Source organism: Platalea leucorodia (genome assembly GCF_965183815.1).
Source record: "Platalea leucorodia genome assembly, chromosome: Z".
In the NCBI taxonomy this organism is placed as follows: Eukaryota; Metazoa; Chordata; class Aves; order Pelecaniformes; family Threskiornithidae; genus Platalea; species Platalea leucorodia.
Genome location: NC_138858.1, coordinates 86,633,442 through 86,655,728, shown reverse-complemented (window position 1 = coordinate 86,655,728; position 22,287 = coordinate 86,633,442). Strand labels below are relative to the sequence as shown.

At 38.0% G+C, this 22,287-nt stretch overlaps 1 protein-coding gene across 1 annotated transcript in view; it reads left to right on the top strand.

Annotated features, from left to right (window-relative positions):
• The window catches only part of MCTP1 (multiple C2 and transmembrane domain containing 1), a gene marked incomplete at its 3' end in the record, with an annotated part of 281,417 nt that overhangs the window by 159,609 nt on the left and 99,521 nt on the right, over positions 1–22,287 (top strand). Inside the window, exons 9-10 of the mRNA XM_082337413.1 lie at positions 6,027–6,213; positions 11,219–11,312. Of these exons, the coding sequence (XP_082193539.1) occupies positions 6,027–6,213; positions 11,219–11,312 (281 nt within the window). The remainder of the gene's footprint in view (positions 1–6,026; positions 6,214–11,218; positions 11,313–22,287) is intronic.

Sequence of the window (22,287 nt, the reverse complement as noted above, 5' to 3'; positions counted from 1 at the left end):
CTGCACATTATAACTTCTGCTATTAATGCAGAGGCACTGCTTTTCTGCTAGAAAGCCAAAAAAGGTTCCGTTTTGGCTTACAAATCTTCAGTAACTTTCTCTTACCAGATATTTTATTTACAGCTCTTACTGACAGTTATTATTGTCACGTCATGTTGCAAAATTGATCGTATTCCCCAATGTATTCTGAAATACAGAATGCTGCACACAAGGTGGATTATGTTTATGGATCCTTCTTCTGACCCTCTGTCTCCCGCATATGGAAATGTACTCCACTACGTGAAGTAAGAGTGGCAAAAATAAGAGGAAGGGAGAAGGAAAAGTGGAATGGCTGCCTAGATATGAGGAGCATGACAGTAAGTGTAAAAAGTAGTTAGGGGTGTAGATAGGGGTTTGTGAGGATTTCTGGAAGGCACAGATTGGAGCTGTGTGAAAGCTCTTGCAAAGTTGCTTGGACCAACTAGTGAGGGCAGAACCTTGGAGGAAGACATAATGTTCATCAAAGCAATAGACTGGTTTAACAGAGGAAAGTATTAATTTTGCTGCAAAGGAATTGCACTGGTGATAGCACTAACAGTGCATGTCTGCAGTTTAAGGCTGTGCCACAGAGACAACATAGGAAATAATCACATTATCAAACATCTGCAGGTACTTTTTTCTGTTTACACAATTTCAAAAAAATCTGTAGTTTTATTGTGAAGAGTATGCTTAGGGAAATGTTAATCAGTCTTTTCAAAATCCATCAACAGGATTTTATGGCATGGACTTTTCTTCCATGGACATGTATTTCTTTCAGCAAGCAATAATCACTTGTCTGTATTCAGGTATTGCTCAGTGACAGGTGAGATTGTCCTGTATTTCATGCGGCACTCGTATTTCCATTACCAAGACTGACTTACCCCAAACTGCAGGGCTCTTTCCCGCTGTCCACGCGTTGCTGCATGGCACCTAACAGCACTGTTTCGCAGGTCCTGCTGAGTTCTGCAGCGAGGCAGGGCGCTCCCAGCTTCCCGGGGATCCTCTCCAGCTTCCTGAGCTCACCAGTGCACTCCCCATCAGTCAGTGCCCTACTTAGCTGAGTTCCAGTCTCCAACTCCTTTGGGAGCTTTCCTGGTTTTCAGTCTATCACCTCTATCCACCACCTATCACAAGCGTCATGTGGCGTCTGTCATTTTATTTCTTTCTCATTATCTTTACACTTAAAAATGACGCACTCTGGTTCTTCCAAGAACTTCACGTTACTGCAGTCCTGTCTTTTTGAGCCATGTCATTTTCTGTCGGCGCTTTGCAGAATTTCCCCTCTCCATTTGTTTTTTGGTTTTACTGGAACATTGTACTCTGCTGATAAAGGATACGGAGTCTCACAAATTGTAGCAGTTCATGCCTCGCTGCTTCTGATGTGTGTCCAGCTCAGTTCTAATTGCAGAATCGCACAGTTTCCTCTCCTTGGCATCCTTTGGAGCAGCATAGACCTGGATCACAGTGGAGTTAAAAGGCTGTCTTCCTGAACAAGTCATGATGATAATTAAGTTGCCTGGGTTGTAGCCAAGTGGTGCTTTTCTGTCCCTATCACTTAGGATTGTGCCAATTCCTCTTTTATGCTTTATTTTGTCATGTGAGAAAATGATCTCGCTATCTGCTGTCTCTCCCTTGCCTGGCCACCTGGCTTTTAAGAGGCCTTCTATGTCATGTCGCTACCTTTGTAATTCATTCATTAGCAAGGATATTTCACCGGGGTGCCAACACGGTCTTACATTCCAGGTTCTGTTAGAACTAGAGAGGGGAGGTGATTTTTACCTCTTAGACATGCTGATAATAAAATACTACATATAGTTCTGGCTTCCACACTTTAAAAAGGATGCAGGAGAATTTCACTGGATCAGAAAAGTTACAAAAAGTCATTTGAGGGCTGTAGGAGATGTGTTCCAAGGAAATGTATAGGGAACTGAAGGTGTTTAGCATATCAAAAGGAAGATCAAGAAGAGATATGATTATGGTATATGAGTACCTTCACTAGAAGAAAATACGGGGCACTAAAGGCTTTTTCAACCGAGTGAAGAAAGGCATAAAAAGAACCAAAGGCCAGATATATTCAAATTAAAAATAAGTCAGAAATGTGTTTCTAACAGTTTGGGCAATTAACACACTGAACACAGTTTCAGAGAAGTGGTGGATTCCCCTTGAATCTTCAAATCTTCCTCCATGGGAGCAGTACCCTGTTTCTGCAGCAACTTATCTGTGATACTTTGGCACATGAGCTTGAGGCACTTGTGTGGTTTTTCTCCCTTATGATCTCTCGGGGCCTGAAAATCCAGATCCACCTGGTGCCTGATAATGTTCACGTGCAGAGCTGATTTGGAGGGACGTGCCTCCGTGCCTCTTCCTGAGGGGTCAGCCAGCCCGGGAATCATTCCAGTGCCCCTGCCCACCACTTTTAATGCTGACACAGGTGTGCACTGAAGGGACTATGCAGCGTGGAGCAGCAGAGTCATGCAACTGCTCAAACTGCCCTAAAAACTAAAGTTCCCTCAAATGTGCTTTATGGCCATGCTTGAAAATCTGTCTGTGGAGTTAATGGCTATTTTTGCCATAATTCTTCAGGCTGACCTCTTCACAGGTGGAGAACTTTTTCTTTCAGCAGCAGCATGTAAATAATAATTCCATAAGAAACTGAATTGTCAAAAATTACTATTATCTCCTGCTTTCAGTGTGACAGCTGCTGGTCACATGCAACTTATGGCCTTCTCAAAATGGCTGTAATTGTTCATGGTCCTCAATTTGAGAATGCAAGACAAAAATTTCCACCACCGTGATGCTCATTCTGCAGCACTTTGGTAACGTTCAAGTTCACCTTCATCCTCAAAGCATCTTTGTTCTCCATGGAAACAGTTGTAGGTGACAAATGTCTTTCAAGAGAACATCTTAACTGATGTAAAAGTCAGCATTACTAAAGCTTTAAAGCGTAGAATACTTATATATACTCTCAGTAAAATGTAAAGGGGCATTGTCAACTTGAACTTTCCAAACTATTTATCTTTAGAAGTATTTTGTTAATTTCAGTGCTTGTAAGGAAATGTAATCCAAAAAGGAGTTTTGTGGGCTTCCTACTGATGTCTGTAAAGGTTATTCTAGGGTAGGGTTAGTGCTTAGGTGATGCCTTAATAAAACCAGTCTTCCTTTACTGTTTTGGTCCCATGCAAAGCTCTGGTGAGGGCAAAGTAGATCTAACAAAAAATGGTTTAATTTTCTTTGCAGAAAAATTTGGTGTGAGAGCAAACAAAGTCAAGTTTGGTTTTTTTTCACGAAAAACTCAACTATCAATGGAAAAAAATGCAGTTTTTCTTATAGTGTCTGTAAATTGGAAAGCCTCGTCTTTCAACTGAGGTGCATGTTCTGCCGAAGCGCTCGCCTCATGCTGAATGCTCCTCGAGCCTCGGCACCTTCGCGTTAGACACATGCGAGCTGCCTCTCCTGCGAGGCCAGAGGAAGGGACCTGGCGCAGAATGAGAAATGTGCTTTCGCCTGACCGTGTACGCACAGAGACGCTCTTAACCTAGATTTCCATAAAGTGCAATGGTGACACTCCTTAATGGAATAACCGTAGTTTTTTATCACATTATCTGAGGGCCCTTCAGAGGATATTTTTCCTGTAAAATGGTTAAGGCTTTCATTGGAAAGAGCTTCCAGATCACTCCCTACCCGTTTTATGATTTTAGGAAATAACAAGCTGGTGACGGGCTGTTCATGGAGATCTCTCAAGCAGTCAATAGAGACATATTTGTCAGGTAATCTGTTCTAGATGTGGTGCTATTAGGAATGTTTTATAGCTGTAGGAAAGGGGCATGGGTAAAATCAAATTGTCAGTTGCTTCTTTCAAAATAAATAAAAAATAGCGTGGACTACTAATGTTGCAAAAGTGCTGTAACTTCAAGAACTGAAGAACTTGGAGCTTGTAGCTCTGATGTAAACCCTGTGATTTTACAGTCATTGCAGTTTTCTGATGCATGTAGGGTTTTTTTTCTTCCAGTGGGGGTAGCTTTTGTTGCCTATTTTTGAGTGAGGGGTGGATTATTTCTGCATTACTTGTATCATAATAACTTTGTGTTTCTTTTACTGACTGTAAGAGAGTTTGGACTGCTGCTTTCAATGATTATTAGTTAAAGTCACAATATTGTTGCAGAGACGTATTTTTTGGGGGTATCTGGTTTGGAATAAACTGTCAAAGAATATTTAATACCAGGGGCATCTCAACCTGCTCCAGCTTTGAATGCTTGATTACAATATGTGTTATCTTAAGGAGGGCTTTAGACTCCTCACTGCAGCCTAAATAAAAATTTGACAGCCTATGTACCTGTACAAAACTTATATTGCCCATCAGCCTGCACTGACAGCAACAGCTTTAGTCTTTCCTTGCTGTTGTTAATTTCATTTCTTCCTCCTTATCATCACAGGAGTTCAAAATAAAAGGTAAACATTAAGCTCAGAATGCTATGTCAGTTAGAAATCTTTTCATTGTAAAATAATTGAACCTTGTTACTGTATGAGCTTTGCAGTAGTTTAATTTTGACAGCTGCACAACAGACAGTAAATGTTTAAAAAAAATTAAAAGGAAATTTTCCTGTAGCAAATCTAGTCTGCCTGTGATAGCACAGCACCCATTTTATGAGGCCGCATTTATTGTCATAATTGGCTATTTGATGTCCTTAAATGCCTATTTATTCATGTCTGCCACCTTTTTCTCGGTTTATTGGCCCTGCGGTCATCACATTATCTTTCTCTTCAAAATCAATTGACATTTTATGAAAAGAGTTTGCTAGATGTTTTGTTTAGTGAGAGTGGCATATAGAACATGTGCTTGTCACATTAAATAATCGCTGTTAAAAGTAGAGTATTCAGTGGCTTAATGATATATAGAATATATTCATTTACTTTATTTCAATATTGTCATTGTTTTTATTTAGAGTAATGAATTGGCAAAACATTACTGGGAGATGCTATAGGTAGAAGTATTCCAAGCAGTGCTTTTTCACAGAAATTCCTGTGCAGTGCAGGCCAACATCGCATTTGACATAGGTGTTGAATTTCTAGACGTGCTCAGAGTTGCAGTCTAGGAAAGCTGAAACTTCTGAATTATACAAATTAAAATATTAATACTTCTAAGCTGTGCACAGACTAATTGCTAACCCTAAGGTATTCTTGTTTTAATTAAAAGCCTATGGTCAGCTCTTTGTTAGCAGTGATACTGTTTTTCCTTCCACACTCTACCATTTATTTTTAAAGGTGTTGCAAAGTTATTTCTGCTGGCTGGCATGTATGGAGCCATTCTTCATTAGTTCAGTGTATGGTACAGCCGGGGTTATTCAGAAAGGGATCAAGCAGGGTGGATTGGCTTCAGCCATTCTGCGCAGTTATAAGCAGTCCCTGCTCATTACAACGTGAGACATCTTATTATATAGGGGGTTGTGGCATCAAATTTTATCCTGGATGCCTGCATGAAGCTTTGATCCTGAGCCACACACAGCTTACCACAAGAGAGCTGAGCCTTTTGGTTGGTGCTCAAGTCGTGTTTTTCTATGCTCAGTCATGTTAACTCCATCTCAATTAAGTCCACACAGATTTTTTTTTTTAACAGAGGATTTTTACTGTTGTTAGGTGAATGGTATCAAAAATGTTCACATCAAAACTTACATTTTGTGTTTATACAAGAGGCATGATTAAAAAGTAAAATTTGCATCTGAAATGATTTTTAAAATTCTCTTTGCGTTTGAGTAAGGCGTATTACGTAACCTTGTTTCTAGTGTCTTTACGTTCTTTTTAATATTTATTGTTCACATACATAACACGTAGCTTTAAAAAAAAAAAAATCAAGCAAGCGGCATGGGTTGAAGCTGAAGTGAAATCCTTCCAGAAACTGGGAAGGAATTTCTACTGATTTGTTTTTTTTGTCCAGCTGAATGCAAGTAAGCCAATGTGCTCTTGTTTGATGTGAAGAAAACCACATAATAATGGAAAACGTTTGTTTCTAGATGCCAGGTTGACCTGTCAACCCTGAGTAAAGAGCAAACCCACAAGTTGGAGATGCCGCTGGAGGAGGGAGAGGGATGCCTGGTGTTGCTGGTCACTCTCACAGCCTCAGCTGCAGTCACTATCTCTGACCTCTCCGTCAACTCCCTGGAGGACCAGAAGGAGCGAGAGGAGATACTGAAGAGATATGTATGGAGTTCTCTTTTGCCCTTTGTTTGCAAAATGTTTGCTTACATAAATAATACGTATCGGGGGGGGGGAAATTCTACATATATCCCTATCACACTCAGCCAATGGCAATCATTTAAACTTGTTACTAATGTTGTCATGGCTGATACAGGTAACATCAAGGCTACAAATCCTCTTTATACAATAAGGTATTTTTTACAGAGTAATTCAGCTATTTGATATGATCATGTGACATAAAGAGTTAATTTTACTGCCTTGCAGATAATTTTTACCAAGCACGAAATAACTAAGGAGTCACTCAGTGACTGTACAGTTTCCAGTGAGTGTTTATGCCAAATGGTTTGAGGTGCCAATAGTTTTCAGCTTTTTTTTGAGCATTTACTAAAGGGCAAGAAAACATTTATTTTGTCTGCGCATTAGAGGCTGGAGCGGTATTTTGTATCATCAAAATAATTGTTATAAACAATATTTCCATTTCAAAATATTCTGAAGCAAATTATTTTCATTTCCCAGCATCCTCACATTACACAGAATCTGTGTAGTTTTATCAAAGCAACAGAGAGGGGAGCTCTTACTCCAGCATTTGCTAATACCTAAATCACTAAAAGTAACTGTCTCACTACACACGGAGAAAGGGGGAGGAAAAAAAAAAGCTATTTCCACTTAAAATTACAAAGCTTTTATTGTACAATGCTGCCAGGTGTTTAGAAAGGCTTCTCTAGACACTCAGCCATTAAACCAAGCTCTGACTAACAAAGAACCGCTTAATTTTTTTTTAGATTTTAAAATATTCCTATTCCATGACTGACATCCTTTCAATAACTGAATTTAATAAAGATGTACCTTATCAGGCTGTGCAGATAACATGAAGTGCTAGTACTAATGCTGTACAATATTCTTCAAACAGATTAGCAGGATGTGCGCTTCAGCAAATTTATTCTGGCTATCTCCACTGAATCAGCTGTCTGCTAATGCTTGTACAACTCATACACCAATAGTGTTATCATAAACACAGTTTAATAGAGGTGACTTAGTGAGGCTAAACATAATATTCCTAAAGCAACTGAGAGCTAAGGTATTGTGCACCATCGTTGAAAAATAATTACAATTAAGAGAGTTATTGCACATTTTGGAATCCACCAAAACAGTGTGTTGTTGTTATGATAGGTCTTTATAAATATAATAAATTTCTGATGGATACATTTTTGAGGTGACATACTTCTTGCTACCAAGTGCAACAATACCGTATTTCTGTGGATTATTGTGTGTGATGATATGGCAGTCAAGTGATACTGATGGTTTTGATAATTTAGTAGCAGTATAGAGCAGTATAGAAACATGTTATGACTGTGTATTATTAGTTGTTTTTCCTAAATTCTCAATTTTTTGTCCCCAGTGGAAAGCATAATTATGTGATGTAAGACTGATCTATTTATTTTTGTTTCTTACATATTCATGGATAGGTGTCTTTTCTTATATTTACATTACGGTATGCATTTGAAAACATTTATATTTTTGGAAGACGTTCATATTGCAGAGGCATGAATTCCTCATCATATGATTTTGAAAATTGTGGCATGGATATACCTTTTTGATAAATTTTACTGTTTTTATTAAAATGTCCAGTGGAGAGCAGAAGAATGAAATGACAAGAATTAGCGAAATTCAAATAGTTTATTTTCACTGATATTTCATTTGTCTTTGGTATTCATATCTCTACTTCAGAACTGGTAAAAAGAAAGAGTATGCAATTAGCAAGATGTACTGTTCCCCATTGAGTGGCTGTATTTTGGGGTTTATTTTTTGTCCTCTTAAAAAAATCTAGCTTCCAGTTGAGAAATTTATTTTGCACCCTTTCTGCAGCCAAAAACAGTTAATGAGCTGACCTTGCCATCAGATCAAATAGCCTTTGAAAATGACTCTATTACTGTCATTTAACCATTTGTAGCTGAACATCAGAGCCTTACAAATTAAACAGGCATTACTGTTTGAACCATTATTTTACCACAATTGTCTGAAAAGATTAATTCCTTTTGGGGTGAGGAGGGGGGCGCATTAATGGGTACAGACCAAGAGAGATTGTATGACCTTTTCAGAGCGGGTGTGCTGAACCCACGGTCCCCCTTGTCACATTTTAAAAACCAGAGGAGCTAGTTTAGAGAAGAAGTTGTTAGCATTCCATTTTTATTATGACATTTCACAGTCATCCGATTTAATGTCCCTTGACCAGATTGTCCACCGTGAGACGATGGGCTTGAAATGTTATTTAGAGCATTGATAAAAGGTGAGCAGTTCTAAGATGACAGCGAGTCATAAGGCTGGTGGTGTGACATTAATTTTCTCCATAACAGAGATGGAATAAGACGTCATGGTGACAAGCTGTCAATCAGTACTGGCCCCTCAGTGTATCTCCATGCCATAGGATGGGGTATTGCTTCTCCCATAATAGAGCTGAACTGAGATGCTCTCCCTGACAGCTGCTGCAGCCATACAGAAAATATATTATACAGCCTTTCATTAAAAAAATAAAGAGGACTCATATCCAGAGCATTTCAATCTTTTCCCATCTATTGAGGGCTGAAAAGATTCACAGCAAATCACGAATTCCTCTGCTATGGAAATTTCAGGCTTCAGAAACCATGCGGGTTTTGAGGCCTTCAACAATAATCATAAATAAGAAGACAGAATATCATCTGATAAATAATTACTTAAAGTTATGTATTTAAAGTAATGTATTAAAGTCATTTGCTTTTCCAGAGTCTCTGCCGTGGCAGTGTATACATTTTCAGCAGTCTCTGCAGTCACGATGCGCAGTAAATGAATCTAAGCCAGCAGACTTGCTGGAACTAAAAGTTCAAAAATAATTATTCTGCGGGATGATAACAAAGGTAGCAAAGTGAAATGCAGCACTGGTGCCTTTTTGCAGAATGAGCTTACCAAGATGAAATTTGGAAAAGGGATTTTATGGCATTGCAGGAAGGGGGGCAGTTGGCTTGGCTTTTGGTTTTTGCTTTGTTGTCTTTCTGCAGCTTGGTGTTTGTTTCGGTCATTGGGAAACTTGGATAAAATGTGGAAACATTTTTGTAAATCCTTTCGGTTTCATCATAGTATTAGAGCAGAATTATCTCTGTTGTGGTACTAGTTCTGATAAGAAGCTTCCAAACCTTGATCGTTATTGTAATAAATGAGGGATGGTGCCAACATGCTTTTGAATTATAACAGTGCTATCTGTAACACTGTCTCTGCCACCCTCAGCTTGTGAGCACATAAGCAGAGGGTTAAGTGTGTGCTGATTAAAGTTGGCCATCCGTATTTTTAAGCCATATTTCTGATGATTAACATGTTAAAAATGATAAAAATTTATTAACCATTATTCTGTGATAACATGCATGCGTATATTTGTATGTATGTAGCATGTGGGGTACCACACTTAACTGGATTCCTCAGTTTGGTATACCAAGGTCAAACCTTCACTGTAAACATTAAATGGTCAATTGGGTCTTGTGAAATTAATATCAGAGTGTGATTTAACTGTTAGAATTGTCTTATTAATAAAAAGACAGGGATGCATATTATATGTCTAACATTTTAATGGATAGGTTATCTATGCATAAACATACTGTAGCTTTTGCAAGCTGACATTTAATATTTAAGCAGCACCTGTGGTTTTCATATCAGTGATGTTATTTATTCTGGTTTTCCATAACAGTCAATTTTGCCTTCATAATAAACTAAAGAACTGTTGACTTGGTGTTTTACCTGATGTTTGCATTTTCTAGAAATCTGGGCATTATCATAAGCAGTGGAAAAGGTTTCACTTGCACTACATTAAAATTTTAGAAAAGGCTGCAGGCATTAAATGCATTAGTCTGGATTTTAAAATACTTCAAAATAAAGGTACATGCTAGTATTTATGAACAAGACTTGCAAAAACAACCAAAAATTAGGCCACATATATATATGATTTAAAATAGATTTGAAAATCTAATTTTAGTCTCCTCTTTTGGAGTTCCTCCCTTAGGTTATCTAAAAACTGAATGATAATGCCCAGTTTGTTATTAATTGATTGCAGATTCAAAGTTGCATTCAGTGTTCTATCATTTGAAATTCTGCAACTTTTAAATTATATTTACAGTTAGAGCTTGAGAATTTTAGCATATCACACCTAACGGGTGCAATACTCCCGGGAGTATTTGTTACTTTTAGTTATTTGAAAAATTACAGCAACAGAACACACTTTCCAGGCAGCTTTCTAAAACTGTTGGATGAATAAACACAAGTGTTAGTCTACTCTTTAATTTTTTCTTCCTCTTCTTAATACATATAGATATTCCAGAAATTTATGTTAAAAAAAATAATGATTTATAGTAAGAGCTTTCTGCCATGGAATTGGAACCATCTTTTAATTCATTTTTTTGATCTTTTTTGCACGTGATTATTATGAAAATTATTAAGTTGTTAAGATCCTCTTTTGATTGTTTTTGCTAATGCTGTTTGCAAGCTATATGCAAGCTTATATATGCATATATGCTATATGCAAGCTTGCACGTAATGGTCAGCTATGACAAAAGCAATATTGGCCCTAAGTCACTGTTCACAATATTTTTGGAGCCATCAAAGTGAACATATGAACATAGATCTCACAGAAGTATTCAGGGAGAGGAGATGTTTTATTATTTGTATTAATTTTGCTAATACACTGCTGTCATTTAAAATGTTGATGGACAGTTGTTCATGTAGTATTAGGGAATTAATTCAGTAGAATCAGTGTTGTGTTTAATCATTCATATTCTAATTTTTCCTTTGGATTTTTCATTGGTAGGTTAAAGTTGCAAAATACTGAAAGAAACGCTGACAACTGTACATTCTTCAGAAAGTAATATTTAAAAGTATGAGTACATTAGACAGAATTACACTAACTTGTATCTGGGCTAGGGAGGAGACTATTAGTATAGCTTTTGGTTTGTCTTTTTTGCAATCTAGAATTATTTTTATTTTTTTTTAGAGTCCAATGACGATGTTCCATAACATGAAGGATGTGGGATTTCTTCAAGTGAAGGTCATCAGGGCAGAAGCATTGATGGCAGCTGATGTCACAGGCAAGGATTCATTTAGTTTCTGTGACAGTAAATAACGTGGTAAGACTGGGCCTTTTTAGAAATTAAAAAAAAATGTTTAAAACAGAAGTTTATCTAAAGATTATTGTCTGTTTCAGCAGTCTCCCCTTTTGCTCATTAAGGAGAAAATCCATAGACAAATAAACAAAACTTTTGTAAGCAAGGCAGCAAGTCATTCTAATGCTAGCAGAGCCCTATCTATGTTATTTCTCAGAAGGGTGAAATATACATTTTTCTCCATCAGACGTCCTGGAAAAAATACATAGAAAAGACTTGTTTTTCTAGGAGATAAAAATATACAAAATTATTCAAATTAAAGTTGAATTCCAGAGGACAAGGCAAATGAAAGGTGCTAGACTTAGATACTACTTTAAAGTTGTTGTCAAAAGAATGGCTTGATATCTGCCAGATACTTAGCAAGGCTGCTCTTGGTTTCAGGCATTTGAAATAAGGTTTCCTGTAACTACTGCTGATCTGTTTAAGAAGGAAAATAAGAAAATCTTTTTTTATTTCTATTTTATGTGATATAAGCTGAATAAAAAGTTTAACCTTTTGTTTTCAAAATAAAGAAAAAAATTTTCAGCCATACTGAGCAGATTTCTCCAGAAATGTCCAAGTTACCTGCTGTAAGTACAATCACCTTCACACTGTACAGGTTGAATGTAGCAAAATGAGCTGCTTCTGTGTCAGAAAATAACCATCTCTGCTTTAAAAGAAAAAAAAAAAAAGGAAACTATACTAATCTAGCTGGTTTAACTGCAATTTGGACATAAATGTTCTGTTACAGGAACAGATGTAGATATATAGCAACATACTCACTTTTTAATAGCTTTTTGCAAATTAGCATGAGTACCAGTATTTATTTTTTTTCTCAGACAAGGTAACAGAGCAAACATTTTATTGCTGAAACTGATCATCCAGTTTGTGCCACGCAAAATAACAGATTCTATTTTCGGGGAGGTTGGAGAAATGCTCCTAAAGATTCCTCACTCTGCTTTGACCTTATAATCCAATGTGGTCTGAACAGAGAGAGAGATTAAGTTATTCAGGGGCAAATGGGATAATTCAGTCCCTGACCTCGTTCAGTCTTCGACTTTTCCAGATCAACATGTCATTTGTGCTGGTTGAACAAATTTTTTGGAAATACATTTGATTCAATTAAAGATGTACAGAGCTACCAAAAATTTTCAGACATTGAATTTAGAATAATGATCGGGAAGACGGGGAAGGACACTCAGTACCTTCCTGTGTCCCACATATTTTGTTCATTAGCAAGAAAAAACATTTATATGGCAGATACATTTTGTAAGATGGCTGTGCATTCCAGACATTACAGAAATCATTGTATATTTTGGATAAAAATACCTGGTATTTTGAAAAGAGGAGAAAGGATTTTTATTAACTACTGTAGTAATTTATAGCTATTTTTAGTAACTTCTGGTTATGTACAGGTCATTCATTTCAGATCAAACTTTGAATAATAATATTTAGAAAGAACTCAAAGTAGTTATTTGATGATTGTCAATAAATCATGTTTGCAAAAACTGTTTAAAACTTGACCCTCCACGTTTATTCAACTGAGCAATACTTATTAGTCAGCGTGGAGAGCACTGTCATCAGCGGTATAACTTTTACAGCTAAGGATTGCTTGTGTGTGTAAAAGCTAAGGACTAGTTTGCTCTTCTTACAATATTGTTTTTTCGGAGTTAATCTTTTGCCTTCCCCTGAGTCTGAAAAGTAGCTGAAACACCTGTGTAGTACCTGTGTGATTTGCTCTGTTTCCTGTCTGCTGAACATATCCCATTTCACTTTCAGGAATCTTTTCATGTGAAGTAATAAATCAAAATTTATTAGTTTGGGCTGAATGGATTTTAAAAATCCTTAATATTCCATCATTAAGCATAAGCATAGACAGAAAAAGATTTCTGTAATCTTTTAAGTAGTCATCAATCTTACTACAGTTGCAAGGATTTTTTTTCCCTTTCAAAATGTGAAATTTTTCTTTTGTTACCATACATTCATTGAGCAGCATTGTAATACTGTATTAACTCTGTGTGAATAAAGAGCAATTGAGACTCCCGTTGAATGAATGCGTAAAAAGCACAAATTACTTTTTAATGAAACCCTCAATTCTTCTCCTTTCCACAGAAAGCCCATAGCCTTGTTCAGCTGAATGCTACTACAGTAGGTCACTTCAGTTAAGCCCCTAATAAAATGTTGATAGTCGAGGGCAGTTTTTTCTCCAGTCTCAGTAGCCCAGTGTTGGACAGTGCACTTCACATCATTAAGGTTAGTACAGATTTTTTTTTAAAGACGAGAGAGATTAAGGGTGGTGGTTCAGGCCTCAGTGTACAACCCCCCCCACATACACATGTGTTGAGCAAGATGCCAGGGTGGGCTGAAATTTCAGTGAAGTTGTGGACAGGGGAGCAAGTGGGCACTACCAGTTTGAAAATGGGGTGCCGCTCAAACGTGTCATAACTGGATTTTAAAAATACCCCAGAAAAGAATAAAGTGAGACTTCTCCTCACTCAGCCCGCTTGCAAGGAAGTCTAGCAAAGGGAGGACTGCTGAGGGGTTGAGAGATTCCCTGGCGGTTCTTAAAAGCTCGCCTTGATTTTGGGGAGAGCTGAAAAATAGGCCGTCTTCCAGGACCAAGGCCTTTGAGAGAATTGTTGCGTCTATGAGGATGTTTCCCCCAGAAAAACAGCATCTTTCCATGGTCAAAACACAATTTTAGGGCTTCCACAAATGCAAAATTATGTTCCGTTGGAAATTGTGGTCACAGCGAATACCGGTTCCTGGAAAACACATATTTTTTAATAATTTTTTTGAAACTGTAGCGTAACAGATGGAAAGACATTGAGTTTACTTTTTCCTTCTCTTCCTGAGAAGAAAGTTTAATGGAAATCTTCCATTGTGTTTTAGCTATTCAGTGCACGGCTGTTTTCTCCCTAAGTCCTCAGCTAAAAGTTGTTGTATTTTCGCCTTTCCCCATGTCTTTGCTCACTTGTGGTTCCTCTGGAATACAGGCAGACCTTCTTGAGGGTTCAGCTGCTTGTGGAGCCCTGGCATAGCAGCGTGTGTGCCTACAATGACGTCCTTTTACGTGAAGAAATATTCTGACGCTGCAGTAAAACATAAAGTGTAATGCACTCATCATGCCGGTTGGCCTCTGAAATTAATACATACTCTGTTCACCTAACCCATACAAGTTTTGGAAAGCAATAGACCCTTCACCATGACATAGTGCCAGTTTAGGCAATAGTCAAGTAAGTGTATTCCATCTGCAGCAAAGTTAGGTATAGGTGGGCCGTGGTGGAAGGCTGCTGGCTTTTCAGGCAGTGCTTGTGTCTCCTTTACTGGGGGAGATGCATTCCTCCTTTTCCTTATATCACGAAATAAAATTCAAAACCTCTGCCTTATTGTTGATGAGAAGCAAACAGGGTGGGAAAAGATGTGCCACAGGTTTGATCAACTTCAGCGAAAGTCCTATTATTGTAAGGAATAATAGTTAGCAACTCGGATTCATTAGCAGAGCAAAATCCAAGCTCCATGTGACGGCCTGCCTAGAAAACAGTTTGTTTTGCTGTCTTTGGGCTTTAATTAAGATGTGTTCAATTCTAGCCCCCTGGCTCCCCTCTCCCCCTGCCCCCACCCCACTTGCTGTGTCACAGACCGGCGATCAGACGCTTTCAGATGGTCCAGCCCATGACTTTGACCTTCTGCGCGGTCCGGCGTTCCCTGGGGAACCGTTCAGCTCATGAGGTCTGATTTCACACTTCCAGGATGCCTCGGCTCTCTTAACAATGACAGGGAGACAAAGCCCTTTAGAGCGGGCCGCATGGGGACTTGTTTAAATTGGAAACTAGAGAGGAGTCAAGGAACAAGGTTACAGGCTACAGAATAGTGCTTTTAATAAAGAGCTCACAGCTCTGGTTCAGCTCAAAGAGGGCTACCTCTGTACAATTAATTGAGACATTTATCTGGAGCATCTTAGGCCTCTACTTTCTCACAGAATTATGTGATAAATATCAGCTAAGAGGCAAATGAGATGTGCATGAAATGAATTTTTAACACTTTGATTACTGTGTCTCCAGTCTTCATTAGAAGTAAATTTATTTGTATTTCTGACCTCATTATTAATCAATTGTCTGCAGTTTTTTTGGGTACTGTGTTTTCAGAACCTGGTATATTAGACAGATTTTACTAAAGAGCTCGGTGATATTTAGGTTTACAGTCAAAAGCTTTTCAGGCTTCTCCTCCTCTGAAGAACAGAAACTAAGCATAGAAAATGAGGCAGAATTTTTTTCTCTTCTTTTTCAGTTTTATGTATGGAATTCAGCCTCTCTTCTAAGAAAATTCCATGTTAAAATTTTGATTAAAGTACTTGAAAGTAGGATAAAGATACCAAGATGGCTAAATGTGCAGAATGTAAATGAATTTTCTAAAATCTGTTTTACTAAAATGTCCTAATACCACATGTGCAAAAATGGTCTTTGAAATTGTTCTTCAAATGCTAGGAAATGTCAGAGTGATGTACACAAATGTTAAATTCACAAAGGTATGGAAGCCCATGCATGTAAAATTGAAGGAATAAATTCAGAGGCCCTTTGGAAATATGATTCCAAAAGTAATTTGCTCTGTCAATTAGTGCAACCAGATTTCAATATACACTTGAATTATCTTCACAAAGTACGGAAATCTACTAGGAAGGCAGTATACTGTGGTAGATAAAATGTCACCTGGTCCTATTGTATAGGTCGCCTGAAGGCATCAGTCCAATATCATGTACTGCAAAACTACTTTTTTTTTTAAGAAAGTAGCAGTTTGAGGATACTAATGGCAAAATTAGGATTTAAAAGACATTTTTGGTTTAGCATAGAATTTAGAATTAAATATACAGTGTAAGGATGACTTGTGATTATCAACATTTTTTTTTCTGTAAATATTCTGTGGAAATGAGTGTAACACGATTGTGGCACTACACTGAATCGCCTGGTAAGATAGCTCACACATTCATGATATCAGTCAGTTGCAACATGTTTGCAGCAGCACTATTAAAGAGGAATTATCATTTCCATTTTAAAGATGGAAAACTAAGAAAGGTTAACTGACTCAGCTAAGGCCAACAGAGCAAGTCCTTGTCAAAGCTGGCATTTGGCTTGGGTCCTGTACTTAATCCATTAGATAAGGCAGCTTCTCATGCTATTGAGCCATTCCTTCTCCTGGCCAAAGGTCAGACTGACTGCTCTGTTGCAAGCAGCTGGCTGGCAGGGAGCTTGGAACAACATTAGTGACATTAGCGTCTGCATGAGTGGCATTGCCCCCCAGAGTCATGAACTGGCTGTCTTGTCTTCCCAAAAAATAAAGGCCCTTTTTGGCTGTGGGGACTTAGATCCGTAATGGACAGGCATGGCCAGCAGTAGGGGAGAACCGTAATAGCCTATGAAATATTCAAACAATATCTCAGCCTTCGTTACCACGTTAAACTTGGTTGAACTTTGTGAAGTTGTGGTTTGTGAACTTGACTTTTAAAAGTAGAAATGGAATTGAAATCTCCTATTAAATTTTTGAATTATCCAAAACATTCTTAGAAGTCTTTGTGATTCTAGTTCAGTTTGGATAATGTAATTTGAACAACACAAAAACTCATGTAATACTTAGTTCAGAATAAAGTTAGTGGTTTGCTTAAAATCAGTTCATGGTCTAGCCAATGCTGGAGTTGGCTTTCTATCAGTTTATATAGCTTTATGGACTGATCAGTGGCAGCTAAAAGTTAAATGCCAGTCTATATTTAGCCTGCCACATGGTTCCTTTTGTTGAGAAAACTGTTGAAGAAACAAAATGAGGAAATTATTTGTGCCTCTGGACATATACTGAAGCAATGCATGCTTTCTATAGCCATGGTAGAAGTATCTCCACAGGGCTCGAGTGGAGCTAGCCCCATGCTATCTGATGTCCCTTGTGAGTTAATCCTTATAAAGTGCAGTAAGTTTTTCAGGGGACGGGCAGGTCTGCCATATGCTTCTTGGCTTGCATCTACTCTGAAAAGCAATTGCATCAATGGTAGTTCCTTGTAAGAGTCCATGGCAGCTCTGATTAAGAAAGAAAGAGTTGTTCTGCAACAATGGTCTTTCTAATTTTTTATTTTCTTTCCTACAAGCTGGATTTTCAAAGACTGAAAACAGAAAAGCATGATGTTTATGACTGTACAGAGGTGTTTCTTTCCTCTCTAAAACAGGGAGTCATCTTACTGCATAAAATATGGATGTTTCCATATGTTTGTTTACTAAAGTCTCCTATTCTACAGTATTAACTGAATAATATGCAGATGACAGGCAGTTTTCTGGAGACAAATGCATGTATTTAACAGAGTTTTATAATAAAAGGACATCACAGTTTAACTTGTACAAAACGTGGCAAGCAAGAAATATAAATTTAAGCTTTGATAGCTTTTCATCCAGAAAAACTCCTAGTTGTGTACAAGTGGAGCTAGAAAGTGAGTACAAAAGTGCCATTGTGTTGAATTGAAGTCCCTGTTTGGAAGAACTGCAGTGCTCCAAAATGATATTTTGCTGGGAAAACAATCTACCAAGAATCAAAAATTTTTATTAGACAACTTCCCCCTCAGGGACCATTGAAGGACATACCTGTTTAACTTGCCCAGAAATCTGAATTACACTATATTGCAGTTTGACAGCTCTAATATTCAGGTAAAGTTCATATTCATACAAACAAAAGACACTTGCACCTGAATTGGTCACACATCATTCAATGTCTTGTGAAAAAGGAGTACTTTCAGAATTGAATTTGAGATGAAGCCCAACATTTTGTTGTTTCAGCTGCCCACTAGACTGGACAGAGTCCAGCTCACCTCCAGCCTGGAAGATGGGCTGCAGTGGCATGTGTCTGAGACCAGTCCACCAGCCCTAGAACATTAGTTCACAAGGGTTTGCAAGCCACCTAACATCTCTTGTGCGTGCTGATGAGTTGCAGCACAGAGAGCCAGCTAATCTAGAAATGTGGAAGTCCTGTGGTCTTTGAACTGATGGAAAGGGCCTTTCCCAAACTTTTCCAAGTGAAAAACACAGCAAAACTGTTAGGCAATGTGGTGGTGTCACTACTTCAGAAGAAAATTCAGAAGCTAAAATTGTGTGGAGGTTGAGGTTTTGCTGGTTTGATTTTCTAAATATTTTGAGAAGCAATTAAAAATTGTCACTGTTTAGGTCTCTCTTCTATGATGAAAAACTGTATTTTATATACTTGTAGGAGAAAAAAGTTGCTCCAACGGCCAACCTTCTGGGCTCCAGATAATGAATCTGAGCTCCAAACTTAATTTCTTTCTTTTATGAAGGACTTCATGGGTTGTGAGGGACTTTGAGTTTTGAAGCAAATAAGACCTCTCTCGTTCCTGGTTAGCCTCTCATGCAGCTTAACCACTGTTGTAGAGTTGGGCTGGTTGGGGTTGATGGGTGTGCAGTTCACCCAGGGGCACACGGTAGTTCTGAGAAGTAGGGTGACACGTAAAAGACTAACGTTTTAATTAATGTGTGTATAGTATGGAACGTGAGGGACACAGTGCTGATTGAAGTAAAATGCTTTACTTAGATGTAAGTAAAGTAATCTCAGTTTGTGCTCCAGTCTCGCCAACTGTCTAAAGATTAAATGCAATACAGCATAGCATAAACAAGGATATCTGTCAAACTAGATGCAACGTGTGGCATGATGAATAAAATGAGAGGCTGCAAAAGATAAGTAGTTCTTTAATTTTTTTTTTCAGTGGGAGCTTACATTACAAAGTAGAATTCCTTCTAGGGGACATTCTCAGATAGTCCAGGTCTGTAATGAGTAAAGGGGAAAAAAAGGTGAGGGAGATCCATCAAAAGAGAAGCTGCTTTCCCTTCCAGGTTATGATGTGTATTATGTAAATATGCACTTTATTTCTGTCATTTCAGGAGTCCCTGGGACTGTAGAAGTAGAGTCCTAAAAAGCATGAGACATTACAGCAACAGAATGGATTAATGAGATTTGTTTTACTTCTTACTGAGGTTTACTACAGGTCTGATTTCGGTCAGTGGGAAAGTGTACTTCACTGGTTTTACTATCTACTTGTCTCATGAACTCCTTCAAACAGTGCTAAGTGTAATAGTGATTAGTCCCACCGAGGTCATGGGATTACTCAAAATCCTAAGTGCGGGTTTTGGTGGTGCTGGGAGCATGCTCTTAAAGTGTAAGTGCCTTAAGCACGTGGTGGGTCATCTTGTTCTTTGCACAGCACTGAGCACACATTTAGGGCTGTATTCAGAAGACATTTGTGGATCTCTTCCTGATCAACAAAGTACCTCTAAAGTCACTGGAACAGTAGCTGGAGGCCTATGAAAGGCATGAGCAGGGAGCTAGTTTGAAGATCCTCAGTAGACACAGGGATTTGGGTAGAATTTCTTGACATATGACAGGTGATACACAGTGATACATGACAGTTGTGATTTAGTCTGTAGTGAAAGGCATGCTTGTGGTGACAACATAATTTAGACTGATGTAATTGAGCTTAGGCAGCACAAGTCTAATCAAAGGTTTTTAAGTGTACTTTTAGAACTGCTAGATGGACAGCACATACTTTTCTGAACACGTGGTTCTTTTTTTATAAAAATGAGGAAAACCATTTATCTGTCTCTTGTTTGAAATTGCTAATTGCATGAACTAGACCGAAGTTGTCTGAGGCTGCCTTGATTAGAGTATGGGTTGTGCTTAGGGTACAGGTTTTGAATAATATAGTGATGAATATATGTTGTAAGTTCCTGGATTTTCTTGGTCCTCCTAGAGACCAAGGAGACCTAAGGACAATGTCTTTTAATATTTTATTCTCTCTTAAGGCTTTCATTAGGAATGATCCCATTATTTTGAACAAGCTTGCAATGCAGCAGGTTGCCATGCTGTCAGTGAGAGTTAAGATTGCAGTTATTCTTTCTAATAATGAGAACTTGAAAGATGACAGATGGATATGAGTTTCACCAAGTACTTGTGCATTGCTCTGGCTTTGTCTTTCTGGATCATGTCTGCTTATTTGGGTTGGTATCCAAACGACGTTTGCACATACCATATGTTTAGCACATCAGCGAAGAGTGTTGCCTTTCAGATACCCAGCTTGGTTATGAGTGTTTTAGCATACGGAAGAAGTGCCCATAGGAGATGGTGAAGAGCTTTGCATATGGGAACTTCATAGCCTCCTCATATGGTAAAAACAGTATTCCTTAGTAGAGATGTTCATAGCCAGGAAAATTATACTTGTCAACCATGATATTTGGGCCTTCCCTTGTACCATTTCACAATATTTCCTTTTCTCAAATCTGGTCTCAAACTGTTTTCAAGTTATAGGGGGATGAGACATGAAATGTTGGGTGTGAGAGGGGGATTCTTTTATTTCTGAAAACCGTTTATCTTTGGTTTGATCAAGGACCTCTGTGACTGATGTTACATATTTAGCTTTCTTAAATGGATTGATATCCATGTAAATCTATAAGGAGAGTAAGTGAAAAAGTGTATGTCAACAGGTGCAGAAAATAAATGAATATAGTAAATACCTTCTCTTTTTTTCCATAAGATGGTCCTTAGACACTGCAGTGCATTTTCCTGTGTCTGTGTACAATTAATAAGCACAAGTCACATTGTACCATCATATGCAAATACGATTGATGATACTTTAAAAAAGGAGATAAAGTAATATCACCTAGCTCACCTGCTGTGTCAGTTCTGGCTTGTTATTCTAACTATCTTCTGGGTGTTTCTTTTTCAAATACTGAAACCTAAAGAACTTAAATAAATATGATTTGTTTAAGTTTTCTGCCACCTTTTAGGCTTGTGAAGTAGGAAAGCATTGAGAAGTGTGATATATCCAGTTCTGCTGACTAATGAATTAATCATTTTTCAAGTTTAATGTGAAAGGTTCAGGGGTATATTGTTTTCTAGAGAAGGTAAACATCAACTCTAACTGTAATTCACAATGTGTTTAAAACAATTATTCTTTATCATTAAAGTTAATAATATGCACATTAACCTCTGATGTAGTCTGAATCAATACTGCAGTTTGGGAGATGTGACCCCTGGACAGCTTTGTCTAAATATTGATTTCATTGTCATTTGTATAAGGTATGAAACAAATTACATGCCTCCCTAATATCATTAATGTAGCCCCATTGAGCTACTCAATTTATGGCTTCTTATAATGCATGACAAAGCATTATGGAGTTATTGAAGACATTGTGAAATACAATTGCTTAGCGTGCTAGATTTGATTGTGGAAGGCCAATGCCAACACTCAATAACTTTCAAACACTTTGCTGTCCAAAGAAAGTCCAGAGACAGGAACAAGCCACTCTGTAGTGTGCAACTCAGTTGTTAATTTCAAAGACAAAGTTCCCTTGGGTTCTGGGAGCAGCAATTTATTCTACAGCTGTCTACTTATATATTTGTAGCCTTACTGTCATAATTTGAAATATGATTTAAATAATTTACTCCACACTCTGATTTCTTCCCTTTATTGCCTCTTTATTGCAACTGTCTTCTCACCATGACCCTCATGTTTTCGTTACTGCTCCTTCCATCATAGCTGTTCCTCAGATCTTCCTCGCAACACCTTCTTACCCTTCCAGGAAATTTCAGGGTTGCTCTCAAACCCTGGAGATACCAATCTTCCCTTCTTTTGCTTCCTCCATCTTCGGAGAGCTCCTTTTTTACGCAAGCAAGCTGTTGTCAAGCACAAGATTCAGGTGTCTACTTTCCTTCTTCTCCTTTCCAAATACAAACCTTGGTCTCGTGAATGTCTAAGAAAAAGCTTAGTACAAGTTTCATGTCCTTCCCGTAAACTTTCCGTCGGAATGATTTTTCTCGGTCTTTGCTTGGTATAAGCACTGCTCACCTGCAGTCATTGGCTATAAGCTGCTTATTTCACATTCAG